A 21,671-nucleotide genomic window follows, 5' to 3' on the forward strand; every position below is an offset into this window, starting at 1 on the left:
ACCTGGATTTTCTCATAGTTTTAAGAAGTGAAGTGTTTTTTGTTCTTTGTTTATAGCTGCTCTTCTACTCCAGAGGTGGAGCTGACTCTTCTGGCTTTTGCACTAGCAAGAGGGAGTGTTGCCAAAGTGCTGAGCTCTCTGTGTACTGTCACTGACCACCTGGACACACACTATGATGCCTCGTCCCTCATCTCATCCATGGCGTCAGTCAGGCAGAACCTGCTCCTTAAATATGGTAAATGACCTCGGCATGATGCACATGTCATAAAACCATCACCAGCGTGGGGTTTCCTGGCATCTTCTTATCTTTTTGTGTAGTTTGTGGGCTCGGTCGTTGTAGTTATACAATGATTTCTGGAAGAGTGTATCTTCTTTGGGGTTGGTAGGGAGAAGGAAGATGTTGGTTCATTTATGGATGCATTAGCAGGAGAGGATCTGAGTGTTCACTATGCTGTACTCCCAGGATTTACTGGCCTAATCACTTAGGCGTCGTGGCCATTTGAACACAGCCATCTTTGATAAAGTATGGGAGTGTCTCATTGTGTAGGTCAAGAGGTTGGGAAGTTGGAGTACCTCTCATTGAAGGAGGGAGGAAACTACCCCAGACCCAGAGCAAAGGATCCTTGTCTTGGAATTCATCCCTCTGCATCCTCGTGATAGTTTATAGCTGGTTGGGACAACATACATGGTCACACATACATGCCTGCCATCACTTTCCCCTCCTGGGCCCAACGGCAGTCCATCTTAGCACTTTTCTACTGACCCAGGGTGGGGCCTCCTAATCCTTCTCAACACAGGAGTCCATACAGCTACTCTCAGATGACTGCAGTGGACATGTGCTGTCCTGGCCTCTAGTGCTAAAGTTTCTGTCCACAAGTACAGTATTGGATCCCATCCTCTTCAGTAATATAGGCAATACTGTGATATTTCCTCATGATATTTGTACCTTTGCCTAAATATCACTTTATAATAATGTATTTTATGTTTAATTTTTTAAGTCTGACAATCGATGTCTTGTAAATCCAGTCCCTCCCCAATTTTGGAAAGGTCATTTTTTTGGAGGGGTAGGGGCCCGTAGAAGGCACAGCCAAATGGGAGGGATACGTAGTGTCTGGAAGATATTCTCCAGAAAGGTTGTTGATTCAGTTTAGCAGTTATTTGAGCAGGGAGCACGGGATGGAGGAGGAATGCATAGGGGGACTGTTCATTATTGATAATGTTCTAGTTCTGGGTTGGGTTATAGGTTAATAGGGTTATAAGGTTTTCATTATATTATTAAAAGAAAAAGAAACGTTTTCAGATCATTATAGCAAAAGTTGATTTTTATAATTTTGAAAACTTTCAAAATTTGCCTGGAGACGTTTTAAAGAAACAAGACCCAGAACGCTAAGACATGATTTATATATTTAAATGCAATTACAATAAAATTAATTATTGGCTCCAAAACAGTGTCTTAGGAATTCCTCTCTTCCCCCCACTCAGCACACAAATACGTTGCGCCTGTGCTGTTAATCTGTGTCTTACAGTGTGCTTCGTTTCCAGCTAGTGCTTATTCTAGAATGATTCTCCTCAGAATTACTTAGGGATATAAGCTGTACTTTGTTTCTTTCAGGAAAGCAGAAAAGGATGGTGTCAACTTTTGTCTAATATTACTTCCTATTTTAGCTTTTAAATGGGTAGATTTTTACTGAGCAGTCTGGGTGTCCACAGGCTCTCCATTTGCACTGATGAGTTCTAGTTTCCATTTTTTCGTAGCGCTACCTTCAGGCTGTCTCTTTCTCTCTCTTTCTTTTCTTTGATCAGGTAAACCTCTGCAGTTGACTCTTCAGGCCTGTGATGTCAAGGGAAAAGAAGAGAAGTCAGGACCTGAAAACCTCCTTGTTGAGCCGTGGACAAGGGACGGTGAGTGGTGGACCTGTCGGGTTTTAGTGAGTCGAAAGGGCCATGGTGCTCACTAGAGGCTGTGTGAAACCGCACTGTGGTCTTCGAAACTTTCAAGATATGCAGTCTTCGCTGCGATGTCCTTCAGTTGGCTTCAGTGGTTCCTGAACCATTTGCGTGATTTCTTTACTACAGTGTTGCCACCTGCTAGGTGTCAGTCACCTGTAACAACTTAAAAGTACTTGAGAGCCTTCAGTTTTGAAAAGCAAAGACTTCTCCTTAAAAAGTTACCATTTTTAAGTTCAGACTCTTTCTGTTGTGTTATCTCAAAGTATTGAGACACTCAGTGGATCAGCAGCACTTAGTGCTAAAAAACGTAGCTTAAGATGAGGGTATTTCTCCATATGGCTGCTCTGGCATTTGAAGTGTCTGGAAGGAAGCCTCACTCCTTCCCTGGCATCAGCATGGTGATTGCTGATGTGCTTCTCAGTGCTGTGGCTCTTTTCCTCATCCAGGGAGTGTTTGTGAGTCTCTTCCTCATCCGTCTTGTTGGCCAGCTGTTAGTCTCCTGCACATGTCCCCTTCTACTCACTATAACTGCTTTGAATATGCCAGTTCAGAAAAGGACGTGGAATATTCCGGCAGTTATCAAACATTGAAGGGAACTGGCCTTACCACTTTGGACTCGGTTTCACCTTGGCTTGCCTCACAGCACAACAGACCTTGTGCATTCTCAGTAGTCGCCTCCTCTCTGTTCTGTTTCCTGTGGTCATTAGCACCAGTGAAGTGAAGACGCCTGGGAAAACGTGCCTCACCAGTCCCACCTCCTCCTGGTGGTCTTCTTAAGCCATGACTACCGCATGAGACAGGCTTCCTGCAGTCCTCGCTGAGCAGCTCAGCCTCTGCAGAAACATTTCCTCCCCCACATTCATCTCCTGCCACCCTGAAGGCCACCTCAGACCGCCCAGTCACCTGCCGTCCAAAGTGGGGTTGGGAGGAGGTGGTGGCAGCTCTTTGCCCGTTTCCCCCTCCCCACACTCAGGAAAGCAAGACCACTCTACCAAAGGCCCTCTGCAGTTTTCCTTTGCTCTCTGAAGAATTGGGATTTTTGTCTCTGGAATATGTTAAGGGCAGAATCTTCTTAAAACCAGTGTGTGGGTTTTTTTTCATACTCTCATCATCATCTACTGAAAGGCCTCTCTTATTTTATCTTACTCTTTTAAACTTTTATAACAATTTCAGATTGTCTCTATCTAGTCTTTCTTTTTAAAGACTGTATTTTCTTTTTTTAAGAGCAGTTTTGGGTTTACGACAAAACTGGAAGGAGGTACAGAGATTTCCCATATGCCCCCTGCCCCACACATGCAGAGCCTCTCCATTAATCCACATCACTCACCAGAGTGGGTACATTTTTACGAAGGGTGAACCTACATTGACACGTCGTAATCGCCCGAAGTCCATAGCTTACTTTAGGCTTCACTCTTGATGTCGTCCATTCTGTGGATTTGAACAAATGTATAATGAACTATATCCATCATTATAATACCATACAGGGTGTTTCATTGTCCTTAAAATCAGCCTGGATTTTTAACACCATTCTAAGTCTGAAAGCACCACGGGTTTTTCTGTAGCTATTGAAAATGCATTTGCCAGCTCTTCTGCCTGGGCTGATTTGAATAGTTTGTTACATCCCCCTCTCCTCCCTGCCTTCCACCTAACCTTGCATGGATAAGTTGCATAAACTAGTTGTAGTGTGTGGATTTGTTACTTTTGTTGTGTTTCTGATGAGCACCCAGGTGGGATGTGACTGGGCGTGGGGAGGAGCCTTGGTTTCCCCTGGTTTCTCCCTCCACAACCATCACTGTCTGTTTCTTGTAACTCAGGTTAGGATTCCGTCCTCTACAAAAAAATGAACCTGACGAGACAGGGAGGACAGAGGAAAGTCCTCACAGCCGGAACGGTGGGGGTTTTGAGGAGTGATTTGTTTTCTTCCCCTTACGGGGGCCAAAGCTCTTTTTCACTGCTACCTTTCAAGTTCCCCAGCTTCTGGGAAACACTGGACGTTCCCCCTTGCTGCACAGAGTGCCCGGAGAACCCGAGCGTGGACACTCCGAGGGCTGACCTCCGTGAGTCACAGCCACGGGTCTGGCATTTTAAAGGAGTGCAGCCTGCTGCCAATAGAACTGAAGGAGTAGGGTTATTGATTTCTTTACGTTTGAGATTGGTTATTTTCTTCCTGTCATTTTAAGAGAATAAATTGGGCAGGAGGGGCATGGTGTCCAAACAGTTGTAGCTTTAAAATATTATAGTTAGACTTATGAGCTGGTTTTTTACCAAGAAAAGGAAGCACAGAGGTTTTATTTATTTACTTTTAAGCTTTATTTGTTTAACGTATGTATTTATTTGGGCCTTAAAAAAAATCGATGGCAAACGTTATTTTAAAAGAATCTGATTCTTTTGACTTAAATTATTGCTTCAGCTACGTTGAGACTAATGAAAACTGGCAGCTACTCCCAGGCAGCATTTCGGCCTTTACAATAGATTTGATTAGTTAGAGGCATCCAGACCTCCTAGGAAAGGTGACAGTTCAATAAGTGGGATAGTTTTTAGTATTACTGTTAGTAGAATTGTGTGAATTTCTGGCCGTATGGCTTCTTAAAATTGTCTGTAGAATTAGTATTTGATAGCATTAGATCAATAATAGCTTCTCCCTGTGATTTAGTAAAGGTTCCTTTGGATTTAATTTTCTTGGTTTTGGTGACAATGCATATTATTTAAATCTCTTACGGAGATTTAACTTCACAAATTTTTGTTTTATTGAACTCAGTGTAATGAAATAAGCATGAAATTGGTTTTAGTCTTTTCATCTTGATAAGGCAGAGGTGGTTGAAAGCAGTTCGTGGTTTCAGGAAGAATGCGTGGTCAGGCTGATTTGAGTAAATGTGTAGTTTATATAATTTACAGAGGTTGGAAAGAGAAAAGCAGCTTTGGATTTAACAGACCTTTTTGTAAATTTTTAAAGGATAATTAACAACAGCATAAAAGGTGAACCACAGCTCTCATACAAATATAAAGTGAAGACGTCAATCTTTTTATTTATCCCATTAATTACTGAGGGAACCAGTAAGATGTTACAAGCAGGTCAAAGGAGAACTCATTAATACACATAGACCAGTAAGAATGCTGACACGAATCTACAGATGGTTGCAAATTGGTCAGTCTTCATAAGGAATAATCAGCTATGTTCCTATAGACACAATTTTTATTTGTGTGGACAAGAATCTTTTGCATTACTGTTATTATTCTACAATTTACAGAGTTGTAAAAATAGTTCAGAGACAAAGGAAAGGTGGAGATGACCCAAAGAGTGCACTAAACAAACACCCAGCATTCTTTTCTTGCCCATTTCAAAGACTTTTACAGTCTTTCCTGACAGAGTATTCAAGAAGCTATCTAATTCCTCTCTCAGCCTTTAAGCCTGCTTACTTCTAACAGCCCGCCAAACGTCAGTCATGGTTTCAGGAATGGTTTAGAAAGGTGATTGATTGTCCAGTCTTTTGTCTCTTTGAATTAAAGTCACAGTCTTTATCATCTTTTATTTCTTTATCGTTACCTCAGAGCTGAGCGACCTGTATAGTTGAAAAGATTTTGCTCTGACCAAGTTATACCTGGACCATGATCTGTTACCTCGGTGTCTATGGTGGGGCGGGGCGGGGGGGGGGGGGTTGCTTCTGCCCAGAGGGGAATTCTTTTCTAATTTTCTTCTTTCTTTTTCTAATTTTTATGAGAGAACCAGATAGACTAGATGCCCTCTGCCTCAAAGGATATGCTTTGGTTTTTTGGTCTTAGTTCTTAGGGTTATTACAGATGCCTCAGTCATCCTAACTTTAGTTTTTCTTTTTTGTAGGTTTTCTTACAGAGACTGGAAAAACCAGAGCAAGTACTATTTTTTCTACAGGAACTGAATCTGCCTTTCAAGTTACTCAGATCAGAATTATGGTAATTCTTATGCTGCCTTCTTTAGGAAATGTTACTACTGTTTTTAAAAATACGATTGTACTTCGGAGGTCCATGTCACTGGTTTTTCATTGAACATTTAGTGATTATTTATTCTGTGTCAGGCCTGTAGCAGAGGGCAAGGCACAAAGATGAATAGATTGTTAAGTCTGTAGATGGTGTGCGTATAAGGATCAAGAAAAGTAAGGAATCATTTCTTGGGAAGCAGCTTTCTTACTTTTCCAGGACTTAATGTATTTTAAATCTCATTTTGTTGGTTTGATTTTTGCGTTAAGCTATTTGAATTTGACCATATTATTTGGGAACAAAATGGCCACAGAACTTTGGTCCCTTTGATGTACTTTATTAAGATCTCTATTTCCAGGTTCGACGTGGTGGCATTGGTGCCCAGTGTGGGTTGGTGTTTGCCTATAATTCATCTTCTGATAAATTTCATGCAGAAGAACACTTCAAAAGGTTTGAAAAATATGACAAATGGAAGCTTCAGGAATTCAGGCAATTTGTAAAAAGCAGGTAAGGAACAGAATAAAAATCTTTATAGTTAATAAGATTGTATACATTCTCTTATTGGTGAAATACGTTTTCTTTATAGAAAAGTTGCCACTAACCCATCTTCAGTGGCCATGAGCATTCATTGCTTTCTGGCAGCACATGTGAAGACATATATTTTAATTTGTTCATAGTCTCTTACTCGGTCCCTTCTGTGACCAGATGTACACATCTTCAAAATGGTTGGGTAATAATACATGCCTGAATTGTGGGCAGCCTGAGGTCTCTAGTCTTATCTAGCCACTGGAAATTTTACCCAGGCCCAGCTTCCCTCCTCCTATTTTTGTGTTTTACTGAAAATATTTATTAAGCACCTACGATGTGCTAGGCCTGATTCTAGGTACTGAAGGTACCGTAATGAGCAGATTGGCCCGTTCCCTGCTCTATAGAGCCTACTGTTTAGCTCAGGAGACAGATGATAAAGCCTACAGTGTCACAGTACTATAAATGCGAGGTGGGTAGGAGGGATAAGGTGCTCTGGGAGCATATGGCAGAGCACCTGACCTGATCAGGGAAGGCTTCCTGGAGGAAGTGTTGAATATGGATGAGCTAAAGCTAATTAACTACTTGAAGAAGTGGAAGGAGAGTGTCCTGAGCAAAGAGCAGAGCACAGTTGAGAACTCAGGTGGGGTCTGGCGTACACAAGGGACTGACGAGCCCCGCGTTGCTGAGGTGCGCCATGAGTTAGAGAGTGGGGAGAGGTGAAGCTGGAGAGCTAGGAGAGGGTCAGGTCGTTGAAGGCCCTTTTGTCTCTGTTTCAGGGCTTAGACTTTATCTTGAAAGCCATGGGGGCAGGGGAAGGGAGCAGGGTGGAGTGTGTTGCTGAGGAGCTTCACGAAGAACGAGGAGAGATCGCATTCGTGGTTTGGAAGTGCTGCTCTGGAGCCTGCTGTGTGAGGTGGGCTGGAGGAGAGCGAGTGGGGAGGCCAGATGAAATGGGGGGAGGCTGTCACGGTCACCTGGGAAGCCAGAGTGTGGGTAACCTCAACTAGAGCAGCAACAGGAGCCATGGAGAGATGTGGACGATTGAAGAGAAGCTAGAAAGTAGAAGCGGCAGGACCTGCTGAGTGATTGATGTACAGCAGGAGAGAGAAGGAGGCTTAAGGCATCAGTGAGTCCTGGATTCTTGGCTCGCCAGAGGGGACATTGGTAGCGCCTTTTTCTGAGACAGAAAATACCTCGGGGAAAACAGGTTTGTGGGAAGATGATGAGCTCAGTTTTGGTCCTGTTAGATTTGAGGTTCTAGGAAGCCTCTGAGATATCCCACAGCTAGTTGGATAAACAGGTCAGGAAGCTGGAAGAGATGTTGGCCTGAAGGCAGAGATATGAGAGACATTTCGGTGATAGGTTTTTGTTTGTTTGTTTGTTTTTTGCGGTACGTGGGCCTCTCACTGCTGTGGCCTCTCCTGTTGTGGGCCTCTCACTGCCGTGGCCTCTCCCGTTGCGGAGCACAGGCTCCGGACGCGCAGGCTCAGCGGCCGTGGCTCGGGCCCAGCCACTCCGCGGCACGTGGGATCTTCCCGGGCCGGGGCATGAACCCGTGTCCCCTGCATCAGCAGGTGAACTCTCAACCACTGCACCACCAGGGAAGCCCTCGTTGATAGTTTAAAATGAATTAGAAGAGATCATTCTGGCGGAGTGTGTGGGCTGGGAAGAAAGAACAGAGACCTTAGGTCAACATGCTGAGAGGCACTAGCATTTATGGGGCAGCAGAGAAAGGGAGGCTGAGCAAAACAGCCAGAGAAGCAGCAGGGAAGCCAGGGAAGTGTCCTCATGAAGCCAGGGGAAAATCGTGGTTAAAGAGGTAGGGAGTGGGCAACGGTGTTGGATGTTACCCCGGAGCCGGTGAGGTTGGATTTAGCCACAGACGTCGTTGGTGACCTCTTGGACAGTGTTACCTCCCCTTATTACTAGTAGCAAGTTAAAACTCATGCAGCTGAGCCCGAGACTTGCCCTTTTTGCTCCTGTATTTCACAGGTCGTGGGGTGCTGGAGCTTTTACTATCACTGAGTACTGTACTACTAGGCTTTCATGTACGTATGAACCACCAATGATTGTGTGAAAATGCGGATTCTGAATCAGTGGTTCTACCTGGGGCCTGAGACCTTCATTTCTAACAAGCTCCCCGGCGACTCTGATGCTCTCCGACCACGGATCACACGTGGAATAGCAAAGGATCTAGAATAACTTCCTCTCTCTGCTGGACTTCCTTTGGTGGCATCCCTGACAAAGGGTCACTCAGCCTCCCCAGAATACCCTTAATGATGGAGAACTCACTTCAGTAACATATTCTATGTTTATTGAAATCTGCACTTGTAATTTCAACTCTGTGGTCTTAATTTCAGCCCTCTAAATGAACTGAAACGAATCTCTCTCCCATCATGCATACATGCTTTTTTAAAAGATGCTTTTCTTTTTAAACAATAACTAGAGATACACTTGTTTTTAAGTAGCTGTGTCTCACTCCTGGGACATATTAATATAGGGTTTTTTTTTTCCCTAAACCTGCTGTCAAACAAGATCTTTCACATCTTATATAGGATGATTTTTTTTTGAACCTAAATGCAGGCTTATTTGCTAGTCCCTTGTTGATTTTAGCTCCTGGTTCCAGCCTGAACTACTCTGAAATCCTGATTTGCTTGGGCTACATGTTATCAGTACCTTCTCCAGTTTGGAGGTCAAAATGGTAATAGACATGTGTCTGTCTTCTTGCCTTTTTTTTTTTTTTTTTTTTTTTGTCTGCCCTCTGGTCAGACATTGGTCGGTCAGCACACTCTGGGACCAGCTGTTTGGTTGCTGTACATATTTAAGAGGACTGATACTTAGCTCTGTTTTCTCCACCCTGCCTGTGAGTTGGTGTAGTGAGCAAGGTTGCTTCTCCCCACTCTGTGACGTCCTGCCAGCTCTCTGTATCTCAAGGATTTCCTTGATGACTCCCAAAGGGTGAATTGAAAAATCCTCAAACACACCATATTGATGAAAGTCATTGGCATGGTTTTGGGCTAAGACGGAATGCCACCTGTCCCATTGGTTTTAGGTTAACTATATCATGAAAGGTTATGCTAAGAAAGACTTAACGGTAAGAAGAGAACGTTTTTTTCTCTCTGTTACAAAACCTACCCTGGATCCTTTGTCTTTTTCTTCTTGCTGTTTTCTTCTTGTAAATCCCTGTGTTTGCTTATCTTATCCATACAGAATAGCCATGTGTTGGCTAGCTTGTTAGCCGTATCATAGACTAAATAGTTTAAAGTTTTAGGAATGTTACTTGGAAAGACTGCCATTTTCTCCTTCTCAGTTATTTAATTCCTAAAAAGGAAGTACCATTCAAGTATCCAATTTTAAAAAGAAACATGGGCTTCCCTGGTGGCGCAGTGGTTAAGAATCTGCCTGCTAACACAGGGGACACGGGTTCGAGCCCTGGTCCGGGAAGATCCTACCTGCCACGGAGCAACTAAGCCCGTGCGCCACAACTACTGAGCCTGCACTCTAAAGCCCGCGAGCCACAACTGCTGAGCCCACGTGCCACAACTGCTGAAGCCCGCGTGCCTAGAGTCTGTGCTCCGCAACAGGAGAAGCCAATGCAATGAGAAGCCCGCACACCACAACAAACAGTAGCCCCCACTTGCCTCAACTAGAGAAAACCCGTGCGCAGCAATGAAGACCCAACGTAGCCAAAAATAAATAAATAAAATAAATAAAAAAAAAAAGAAATGGCACACAGTTGTACTTCTTCAGCCTTTGGGTTGAAATGCTTCCCTGGAAGGACTTCTTAAGTAATAGGGAAAAATCCTGAGGGCTGTGAAGGCTGAAGTTTTCCTTCATTGGAGCTCCAGGATCTGAAAGCTCCTCAGCTTTCACCATTCAGTTGTTGCAATTGTGCATCTCAGGCCAGTCGTACCTATGTTAGCCAGACCTAGGGAGAGAAAACTGAACCTGCCTCTCCTTTGTGTCTTTCCAGAAGCACACACCAGCTGTTGCATTGTACCTTATTCCTGAGTAGCTTCATCTCAGATGCCTTGACTTCAGGTCTCATTCTTCAGATAAGCCAGTTATCTAGAGAAGCAGACTTTCTCCTTAGTTCCCAGGTTATATTTGGGACTAATAATAGTTCCCATTGCACAGATGAGGAGGCTGAGAAGTGGGGAGGATGTTACCGCCAGCTCCCTCGTATGCTCAGAGAGGCACCACGTGCCACACCCCGTCCTCGACTGTTAACCGACAGGCCATGTAAACAAGTTAAATGCCATTTAGGTGGTGCCTTATTCGTTAGACCCTTGAGAAGTTTAGGAATAGGAGAACGTTCTGTGATTACCTTTGTGTTTACAGGATTGGTTGCCCGTCTGATAACCTTGGCGAGGATGATCCTATTGGCTGGTTTGAGCTGGAGGAAGAGTGGGATGAAGCAGATGTTAAGTTGCAACAGTGCAGGGTTGCCAAGGTAAGTGTCAGTGAGGTGTGGCCTTCGCACACCTGCCCACTCCCCTCCTTTTGTACTGTAAGTGTTTATCAGGCGGTTATTGTGTGCCAGCCCTGTGCCAGCACTGGAACCCTGGAGGTGAATCAGACGTGATCATGACCCTCACAGGGCTCCAAGTCTAGTGGGAGACACAGATGTATGAGACAGTGTGATATGGGCTGATAAAGAGACACACAGGGGGCTGTTGCAGCCCGGAGGAACAATATTTACCCAGCCTGGAATTCACTAGGGAAGGCTTCCCAGGAAAGTTGGTGCGATGCCAAGTGTTGGAAGTTGATTAAGTAGTCATCTTTAGCCAGGCTGAGAGGTGTGGAGAACGGCCTCTCAGGCTGAGGGAGCAGTAAGTCCACAGGCCTAAATGCAAGAGAGATGTCTTTCCATAGCTATGAAAGAAACAGTGATTATCTGGCTACTTAATTTTTTTAACCTCCGTTGTGAATCTTAGTAAGAAGCTTAAATAAGAGAAACAAGAACTATCTTTAGGGCTTGTACATAGTAGGTACTCAGTAAATATTTATGCAGCTGAGTAGTGGATTCTGAAAGGCCCTCAACAAAGGAGCTTTCACTATAATAAGCAGAGAGTGTGCATAGAAGTTGGGCTTTGCAAATGGCTTTAGCTTTGAGCAGACAAGGCTGTGTCCTGGGCTCCCAGCACATGGATTACAGGTAATTGGGGGCTTGGAGATGATCCCTTAGGGCAGCCATTGACACTCTTCACCATATAGCTGTTGTCTGCTTCAAAATGACTGCCACAGAGCAGACGTCCTTTTCTTATTCATCCTGTCTTATCCTGTTTTTGCCTTGAAGCAGGAATAGTGCCGTTTCTCTTATTGTGATCTTTCCCCAAACATGACTTCAGCATTTGTACTGTCTCTTCCCTGTTTGTTGTAGATGCTGGGCTTATACTTTGTGTCTCCAGTGCTAGGCATAGTGGTATCTCATTAATTATTAAAGTCACAGGAAGATCTGCCCAGAAAGGCCTTTATCTCCCTTTCATCAGTACCTGGAGCTTCTAAGTCCTTCTCCTCACCTCTGTCTTATCCTTTTCCAGTATTTGATGGTGAAGTTCCTCTGCACCCGCCAGGAGTCGGCAGAGCGCCTGGGAGTACAAGGCTTGAGCATCAGTGGGTACCTCCGGCCCGCGAGGGCAGAAGCAGAGCAGAGCATCGTCCGTACTCACTGCAGAAAGGGCATGGAGGAGAGCGTCTGTGGGGCCACACTGCTCCTCAGGACCCTTCAGTTCATCCAGCAGCTCGCCCACGACCTGGTAGTGTTTCCTCAGTTGTTAGACCTCATTCCTTTGGGAAGAGTAATGACAGTGTTTGGGGAAAGGAACACCAACGAGTGAAACCTGGCCCTGCTGAAGCCATGCAGTACGAATGAGGACGGCAGGCATCGTGCTGCTGTGGTGACGTTGGGAGGCCAAGGGGAGTGAGGCGTTGGGCATTAATGGCATCAGTCAGTGGAAGACGAAGTGGCATGTGGCCACCATCGTGAGGTTTCCTGGGATGCACCTACATGCAGATCTTAAAGAGCCCCAGCTTTGGTTGCCAGGGAGACAAAGCACATTTATGGGATTTATGTCTTCTTTAAGTCCTAGAATTATTCCTGAAGTGTAGGTGAATTCTGTTTGTTTACTAAAAGTACCAAAAATAATAACAGGATTTTTTCAAATTGATACATAGTTGACTTACAGTATTAGTTTCAGGTATACAACATAGTAATCCGATATTTTTATAGATTACATTCCATGCAAAGTTATTATAAAATATTGACTATATTCCCTGTATTGTACATTATATCCTTGTAACTTAAATTTTATTTTATACCTAGTAGTTTGTACCTCTTAATCTTCACCTATTTTTGCCTTTCCCCACACTCCACTCCCCTCTGGCAACCACTAGTTTGTTCTCTGCAACTGTGAGTCTGTTTCTGCTTTGCTATATTTGTTTGTTTATTTCATTTTTTAGATTCCACATATAAGTGAAAACTTACAGTATTTGTCTTTCTCTGTCTGACTTATTTCATTAGGTATAATACCCTCCAAGTCCATCCATGTTGTCACAAATGGCAAAATTTCATTCTACTTATGGCTGAGTAATATTCCATCGTATACATATACCGTATCTTCTTTATCCATTCTTTTTTTTTTTTTTTTTTTTTTGCGGTATGCGGGCCTCTCACTGTTGTGGCCTCTCCCGTTGCAGAGCAACAGGCTCCAGACGCGCAGGCTCAGCGGCCATGGCTCACTGGCCCAGCCGCTCCGCGGCATGTGGGATCTTCCCGGACCGGGGCACGAACCCACATCCCCTGCATCGGCAGGCGGACTCTCAACCACTGCGCCACCAGGGAAGCCCTATCCATTCATTTTTTGATGGACACTTAGGTTGCTTCCATATCTTGGCTACTGTAAACAATGCTGCTGTGAACATTGTGTTTTTGATACTGACTTCTACAGTCACTAATAAAAACACAGTGACAGTCTACTCAAAGAAAGGTTCTTGGGGCTTCCTTGGTGGCACAGTGGTTGACAATCCGCCTGCCGATGCGGGGGACGCAGGTTCGTGCCCCGGTCCGGGAAGATCCCACATGCCACGGAGCGGCTGGGCCCGTGAGCCATGGCCGCTGAGCCTGCTCGTCCGGAGCCTGTGCTCCGCAATGGGAGAGGCCACAGCAGTGAGAGGTCCGCCTACCACAAACAAACAAACAAACAAAAAAAAGAAAGGTTCTTTCAGCCATCACTGTAGAGAACATGGCTTATCACTCAGGAACCCGGTGGAGCCCTCTCACGTGTGCTATGCAACAGTGTCTACTCTTGACCTGCATTCTGCTTCAGGGCATATTCAGAGGCTGGTGACTCAATTTGTATATGGATTGTTTGGTCTTTGTTACTGGAGCTCTCCTATCACAGCAGAAAATAGCAAATGAGAGGGAGATGCTTAGGGGTAGCAGAAGCGATTACAGTAGGATTGATCTTTCAGCCTACATGCAGGGAAGGGTCAAAACATGCTGCAGGATGATCCTGGACAATAATCATCACCAAGTAGAGATTCACTTACGTTCCAGGTGTAGCATCTGTGAAGTCAAGGAGCTTTCATAGGGTTGTGTGTATATATGTTATGTGTATATATATATTCACATATGTACACACACACACATATTTTAGAAAGTTTCACACCAAAAACAGTTGTTCACGGACTTTTTAGTTTAAGAGTAAGCATCAGTTATGTTGGAATTTTACACATGCGGAGCCACCTTATCCCTTAACAGTGAGAAGTAAATGAGCCACTACAATATTTCTCTAAATACATGTTTCAATTTTATTTTTTCTGGTCTTTATTATTTTTTAGGTACAGCAGAAGGAAAGTGGCTTAAAATACAGATCTTTTCTGGACTTTGCGGGTCTTGATTTGCAGATCTTCTGGGATTTTTACAGTAAATTAAAGCAAAAGTAAGTCAGAATTTGTTACAAGGTGATAATCAGATATTGATAAGCACAACTGAAAACACTGAGTTTTGCTGTTCTAAATGGACAATTTTTTTCTTCCAAGATTTTTTACTTCCTACTAGTTTATATTGCTCTGATTTGAAAGATTTGGTTATTGTTGAAAATAAACACCTTACATTTCTACAAAGTGCTTTATTAGGGCAGTGTTTTTGCAAGCATTTTGTCATTTATATTACAACCTTATAATGATAAGCAGGTCAAGTATTATAGTATTCTCATTATACTACTGAAGAAACAGAATCAGAGGTGTGTTTCTTTGCCCAGAGTGGGCACAGTCAGACAGGATCTGTGTTTTCAGACACTACCCAGTCCATTGTTCTTTCCTTTCCACCTTTCTGCCTCTGACTGGCATTCTTTTTACTGAGCCTGATGCCTAGCGGGGAGAGCCCTTTGTAGATAGTTGTTTGGCTTGGAGGGTAAAAGCAACTTGCATTTTTGCTCTCTGATGTTCTTTGTCTTTCTGTAGCCCAAGGGAAGAATGCATCTGTGCCCAAACCCTGCTTCTGCAGCTCCTCCAGAGCTGTTTCTCCGTGCTGCAAGGAGACGTGTCGGCCACCTCTGAGGACGCCAAGGCTCCAAGCATGAGCCGTAGGAGGGTAGAGGCCGCCAAGGAGCTCTACACACACCTGTGTGATGGTAGGGATTGGGGTTCTTCTTTACTGTGACCCTGAGCTCGTAGCCTGCAGGGCCTTTGCCATGCAAACCCAGGAAAGGGTTTACATCTTTGGAAAATGAGTTTCCATGATCCTCTTTTGAATCATTATTTGGAGTTCAGGATTTAGTCCCTCTTCAACAACTTCCTCCTGGTTTCTGATATACAGTTGTGTTATATTGAGAGTAATTGCTATCACACTCCAGTCTTTACTTCAGCTGAGACACAGGGATGAGGCTGATAGATTGAGGTGGGGGAGATGATAATATTAATTGAGAATAAAACACATGATCATCTGAAGTTATTTTTAAGGCTTCACCAAGTTGTGTCTCAAAAGGACAGAAATAATGTAAAAACTGGTACATAGAGTCTTTATTTTTGTTAAATGTAAACAAATAAAAAGATAATTTCTTTACATTGCCTAGCCTATACAGAAGTATTTCTTTGCTCTGGTAGCGAGTGTATGGGCTAAAGCCAATACATATATTGTAAGTGAATAGGTGGGATATATTAAAGCTGATTATTCATTTTTATCAGTGGTGGATAGGGTGGATGGAGACTCTGCACCCATGGAAATACTGAAACAAGAAGTCAGGAATACCCTTCTTAATGGGGCTGCCGTCTTCTTTCCTGATCGACAGACCCGGCGGGACCATCTCTTCACCATGATGGTAATTATTTACGTTAAAAGTACGGATTCCATTCCAGAACTCTGTTCGGGTGAAACTTATTAGTCTTTGTTTTCTCTGAATATCTTCTCAGTTTCAGTTTCCCAAATGTGTATTTAATACTGTGTGCAAAGTTTTGTGTGGGACATAAGTATCTAAGGACATAGCGCTGTACTCAGGGTGGGGATGAGAGATAATCCTGACCTCTGTTTTAGAACCTGTTGAATCACAAAGGGAGCGTTCAGTCTCCTTCAGCTTTATGACATGCCTACAACCAAGTGTTCTTTTTAACATTTTAACCTTTTATTTAATGTTTATTTTTATTTATGTATTTATTTTGGGTCTTAGTTGTGGCACTTGGGATCTTTCATTGTGGCGCGTGGGCTGTTCGTGGTGGTGCGCGGGCTTCTCTCTAGTTGTGGTGCACAGGCTTCTCTCTGGTAGCACATGGGCTCCAGAGTGTGTGGGCTCTGTAGCTGCGGCATGAGGGCTCTCTCTAGTTGTGGCACATGGGCTTAGTTGCTTGCAGCATGTGGGATCTTAGTTCCCCGACCAGGGATCAAACCTTAGTCCCCTGCATTGGCAGGCGGATTCTCAACCACTGGACCATCAGGGAAGTTCCAACATTTTAACTTTTTTTTTTTTTAAATAAATTTATTTATTTATTTGTGGCTGCATTAGGTCTTCATTGCTGCACACGGGCTTTCTTTAGTTGCGTTGAGTGGGGGCTACTCTTCCTTCTGGTGTGTGGGCTTCTCATTATGGTGGCTTCTCTTGTTATGGAGCACAGGCTCTAGGCATGCGGGCTTCAGTAGTTTCAGCACGTGGGCTCAGTAGTTGTGGCGCTCGGGCTTAGTTGCTCCGTGGCATGTGGGATCTTCCGAGATCAGGGCTCAAACCCGAGTCCCCTGCATTGACAGGCAGATTCTTAACCACTGATCCACCAGGGAAGCCCCCATTTTAACTTTTTATTATGGGAAAATTAAACACAAAACTCGATTAAATAATACATATAATGAATCCCTCCAACCCCCCAAGTGTACTCATCACCTAGATTCAATAATTATAAACTTAGGCTAATCTTGTTTCATCTGTAATATACTTCACCCACTCCCGCCCCCCATTATTATTTCAGAGTAAATCCCTGACTTATTTTATTCATAAATATTTCAGTTTATATCTGTAAAGAAAATACAACCAAGTTTTAATCTTCCCACTCAAAATTATGATTTATCCTAGGAATGCGAGGATGGTTTAACATTAGAAAATCAGTCAATGAAATCAGAGAGGAAAAAAATCATATTGATAAATGCAGAAAAAATTTTAATAAGATTAACTTCTGATGATGGTTCAAACAACAAAACCCTTAGCAAACTTGATATAAAAGGGAAATTCCTTAATCTCTTGGAGGGCATGTATCCAAAACCTACAATAAACAATGTACTGGTCTTTGGGACACTGACTCATCCTTCCAAAGTGAGGTATAAAACAAGGATGCTTACTGTCACTGCTTCTCTTTGATATTATATTAGAAGGCCTAGCCAGTGCTGTAGGACACGGAAAAGAAATTTTAAAAATAACAATCAGAAAGAATAAAACAAATAATCATTATTTGTCTGTTTAGACAAACAACTATTAGAAGTACTGAGAAGACTTTGATGAAGAAAACGAGATGCAGCATTTAAAAGGGCATTTCTGTATGTAACAACTAATTAGTAAATGCAATAAAAGTGCCCTGTCGGATGCATAAAGCCCCATAGAAACAAAAAAGGGAATAAAAGAAGCATAAAATGTGATGCCAAATGACTGCAGTCTATTTGGGGGCACTGCCACAAGGAAAAACTGACCCTATACGCAATAGGTGTTTAGAGGAGAATCTTGTTCAGGTTAAGTGATGGAGGATTTCCAAGAGGAGGGAGGATCTTTGATTGTTTTCAGCTCTCTGCAAAATTTGCCTATCAGCTTGTAGGATCCGGTTTTTTTCTTCTAGTTTTATTGAGATATATTGACATACAGCACTGTATAAGTTTAAGGTGCACAGCATAATAATTTGACTTACATACATCATGAAATGATTATCACAATAAATTGGATGAACATCCATCATCTCATATAAATTAAAGAAATCTCAAAATTAAAGAAATAGAAAAAAAATTTTTCTCCTTGTGATGAGAACTCTTAGGATTTACTCTCTTGACCTCTTTCATATATAACACGCAGCAGTGTTAATCACATTTATCACGTTGTACGTTACATCGCGAGTATTTAGCTTATAACTAGAAGTTTGTACCTTTTGACTGCCTCCATCCAGTTCCTCCGACCCCTGCCTCTTATCTCTTTTTCTACGAGTTTGTTTGTTTTTGAATTATGATTGACCTGCAGCACTACATTATTTCCTGTTATGCAGCATATAGTGGTTCAGTATTTCTGTACATTTCAAAGTGATCACCACGACAAGTCTATTTCATGATACGTCACCATATGAAGATATTACATAGTTACTGACTATATTCCCCACACTGTACATTTCATACCTGCGACTCATTTAATCTGCAGCTGGAAGTTTGTACCTCTTAATTTCCCTCATCTATTTCTTCCCTCCTTCCTCCCCTCTCCCCTCTGGGAACCACCTGTTTGTTCTTTGTATCTATGACTTTGTTCCTGTTTCGTTATGTTTGTTCATTTATTTTGTTTTTTAAATTCTACATATAAATGAAATCATACAATATTTGTCTTTCTCTGTGTGACTTACTTTCACTTAGCATAATACCCTCTAGGTCCATCCATGTTGTCACAAGTGGTGAGATTTTATGGCTAATATTCATTCGTCGTGTGTGTGTGTGTGTGTGTGTGTGTGTGTGTGTGTGTGTGTATCACATCTTCTTTATCCGTTCATCTGTTGATGGGCACTTAGGTTGCTTCCATATCTTGGCTATTGTAAATAATGCTGCAATGAATATAAGGGTGCATATATCTTTTCTAATTAGTGTTTTTGTTTTCTCTGGATAAACATCCAGGAGTGGAATTTGCTGGATCATATGGTAGTTCTGTTTTTAATTTTTTGAGCACCCTCAAAAGCCATTACTGTTTTCTATAAAGGCTGCACCAATTACATTCCCACCAACAGTGCATGAGGGGTTCCCTTTGGATCAGTTTTTACTTCGTGAGTTTTAACCTTTGACAGTAGCAGCTGACTCTGAATTGTGGACGAATCTCTGTCCCACTTGTTTGCTGGAAGCATTTATCAGGCAGCTGAGCAAATGGTTTTTTTGTTAGCTCGTGTCCCACACGGAAAAATAGAGGACATGCGACCTCTTGAATGACATTGCTGTGTGTTAGTAAAGCAGCTCATTAACTTTTCCTTTGCCCATCTATCTGACAGCAGTGGTAAGGTCTATATTTTTTTTCCCTTCTCGTGCAGATGAATTGAACTGCTGTCATTTGTGACCATATCTTATCTCTCCCAGCCTCTTGTGCCAGGCAGGGCCCCGGGTCTTAAATCCTCTGGAAATCTCCCCCAGTGCCTTGCATAGCCATAGGTGTTCAACACATTTATTGAATTAAGGAAAAAAAAAAGTGCCCCCAGAGTAACCCATAGCCTCATCAGGGGGTGTGATTCCTTTAACTGTCACCGTAGGCTGTTCGGACTTATACAGAGAAAGCTTAGATCCTGTTTAAAAAAACAAACAGAAAGCTCACAAGAAAGGCACTCTGTCTCTGTCCCCTTCTCTTGGGATGGCTTGCCCAGGGATGAAAATAGACATCTTTCGGAAGTCACCTTCCTAAACATTTGCATGAAGCTTTCCTGCAGGAAGGCTTGAAAATGTCAGCTTCAGCAATGAACAGAAGCAAACCTGCCATCTCTTGGTTCTGCTCCCTCTTCGCGCTAGGCCAGGTCTAAGTTGGGCCCGTGAGGTGGTCTGCTGACCCCGGCTTTCCCCATGTTTGGGATCAGTGGGCCGTGGCATTTTGTGCTGCTCTAGGGCTCTAGAATGTTGTGGAATAGATTTCCTGAATCCGCAGTGTCTTGTTTTCTAGAAGAATGTCACTGAGCAGGAACACAAGCAGTCCCTGCAGCTCACTTTCCGCTCACTCTGCACGTATTTTAGGTAAGTTTACAGTTCTTTTCAGTTGTCCAGTATTTCAGATCTTTGCAACGCTGTTTTCTTGAGCTCTCCCTTCCTTTCATGTGCTTTTGGAGTAACCAAGTACTTCCCTCACTCAGCCAGGTTTCTAGAGTGAGGTATCACTAGACTCAGAAGTGACCAAAATAGTGGTAGAATAATAGTCTTGTCAAGAGTTTGCTCCAAGTCCCAGTCACTGTAAGACACTTTAGAGTTGAACCCATGGGGAATCTCCTTGAATGCTTCAGTTTCTACATGATTTTTGAAGACAAAAAAGAAGCTGAGGGAGTTTGGGGTTCAGTCCTCAAGTCTAAAAACCCAGATACATTAAAGCCCAAGCCCAGCTGCAGAGGCACAGAGTGGTAGTTTAGCAAAAATTGTGCCGGGAGGGGTGACATGGAGACCATTACCTGCTTTGACTCCCAAAGAAGCTCATGGGCCTGTAGGTTGCATTATTAGAGGTATAGACTCTTGAAGGAGGGAGGGGACTAAAAGCCTGAGCAGCCGTCTGCAGGTGAGACTATACCTGGTACGGAGGCCAGATTTAGAGGACTGTATAAAATGTCTTCAGAATCGAGTATCGAGGATGATGAAAGAGGCTGGGGCTCATGTGAAGAACCTTTGAAGACACGGAATGTTTAGCCTGGATTGTCAGATTAGCAGTCATGAGATTAGGTGTATTTACTGTTGGTGGCCAACGTGATTTATTCATCATATTTATTCCCTGGAATCTTTTCTAAGGACTTGAAGATTTATGGGCCTGTGCTTACATAAGTACATGTGGACAGACAGTGGCACAGACCCAGCTGGGACCCTGGCCTTTTCCTGACCCAAACTCCTCACATCCCATAGAACTGACAGTGAAATCTTGCTAGGTTCTCTTTTGGAACCTTTTGAGATAGACAGCGTGAAAATCCCCTTCCTGAAACAAGGTGTCATGACTAATTTGTGTCCTTTCAGTGATAAGGATCCAGGCGGCCTTCTGCTGTTACCTGAGAAAGGCGACCTGGCCGACACGGACATCAGTGAAGTGCTGGCCGTCGTGAGCACTCTGCTCTCTGTTGCTGCTCGAGAGGTAACTGATGCCGCTCTGTTTCCTTTGCCTCTTGCCTTTAGGAGACGGGGTAGGGCAGTCGTGGCTCCTTCCCCTTTAGCCCTCATTTACAGTATGATGGTAACTTTGCCTACGACTGTCACACACGAGCACAGAGGTTTCCCCGCCTGCCTTTGCTTCTAGTTAGCAGCTCCTGCAAAATGAGTGAGAGGTTGCTTCCCTGCCCCTTGGTAGTCAGCCAGCAATAAATGCCTGAAAGTGCTCATTAAGACTCCCTTTGAAAAGGAGGAATGGGTATTTACTGAGTGCCCTTGTGGTGTCAGGCAGTGAGCCCAGCGCATAGTCATATACTTGTGGTGTGAATTCTGTGGAAAAAGCCTTTAACTTTTTTTAAAATTTAAGATTACTTAGCAAACCCACAGGCTAATCAAATCTGAAAAGATGGTCTCTTTTTTTCCGTGCTAATGATATTTTAAAGTTTTTTCTTTCTTTTTTTTTTTAACATGAAGGATTTTGTTTCTTAAAATGTAGTCCATTTGTCACCTGGATCAGAGTCGCCTGGTACATTGTGGCAAACATTTGGATTTCTCGGTCCCACCCCAAGCTACTGATTTAGAATCTCTGGGGGTGGGGCTTAAAACTCTGCATTATATCAAGCACCCCCAGAGATTCTGAAGTAGCAAAGCCCTGTAGTAGGGGACCAAGCACTACCTCTCTGGATAAAATACAGGAACCAGGGAG

The 21,671-nt window shown here is 43.3% G+C and overlaps 1 protein-coding gene and 1 pseudogene across 1 annotated transcript in view; both read left to right on the forward strand.

The window, feature by feature from the left end:
* The window catches only part of ZZEF1 (zinc finger ZZ-type and EF-hand domain containing 1), a 112,748-nt gene that overhangs the window by 30,734 nt on the left and 60,343 nt on the right, over positions 1–21,671 (forward strand). Inside the window, 11 exon segments of the mRNA XM_032615536.1 lie at positions 57–235; positions 1,804–1,902; positions 5,789–5,880; positions 6,263–6,411; positions 10,774–10,885; positions 11,976–12,191; positions 14,275–14,375; positions 14,899–15,068; positions 15,622–15,755; positions 19,794–19,861; positions 20,837–20,951. Of these exon segments, the coding sequence (XP_032471427.1) occupies positions 57–235; positions 1,804–1,902; positions 5,789–5,880; positions 6,263–6,411; positions 10,774–10,885; positions 11,976–12,191; positions 14,275–14,375; positions 14,899–15,068; positions 15,622–15,755; positions 19,794–19,861; positions 20,837–20,951 (1,435 nt within the window).
* On the forward strand, positions 2,286–4,076 carry LOC116744966 (annotated as a pseudogene).

Source organism: Phocoena sinus, chromosome 20 (assembly GCF_008692025.1).
Source record: "Phocoena sinus isolate mPhoSin1 chromosome 20, mPhoSin1.pri, whole genome shotgun sequence".
Taxonomy (NCBI): Eukaryota; Metazoa; Chordata; class Mammalia; order Artiodactyla; family Phocoenidae; genus Phocoena; species Phocoena sinus.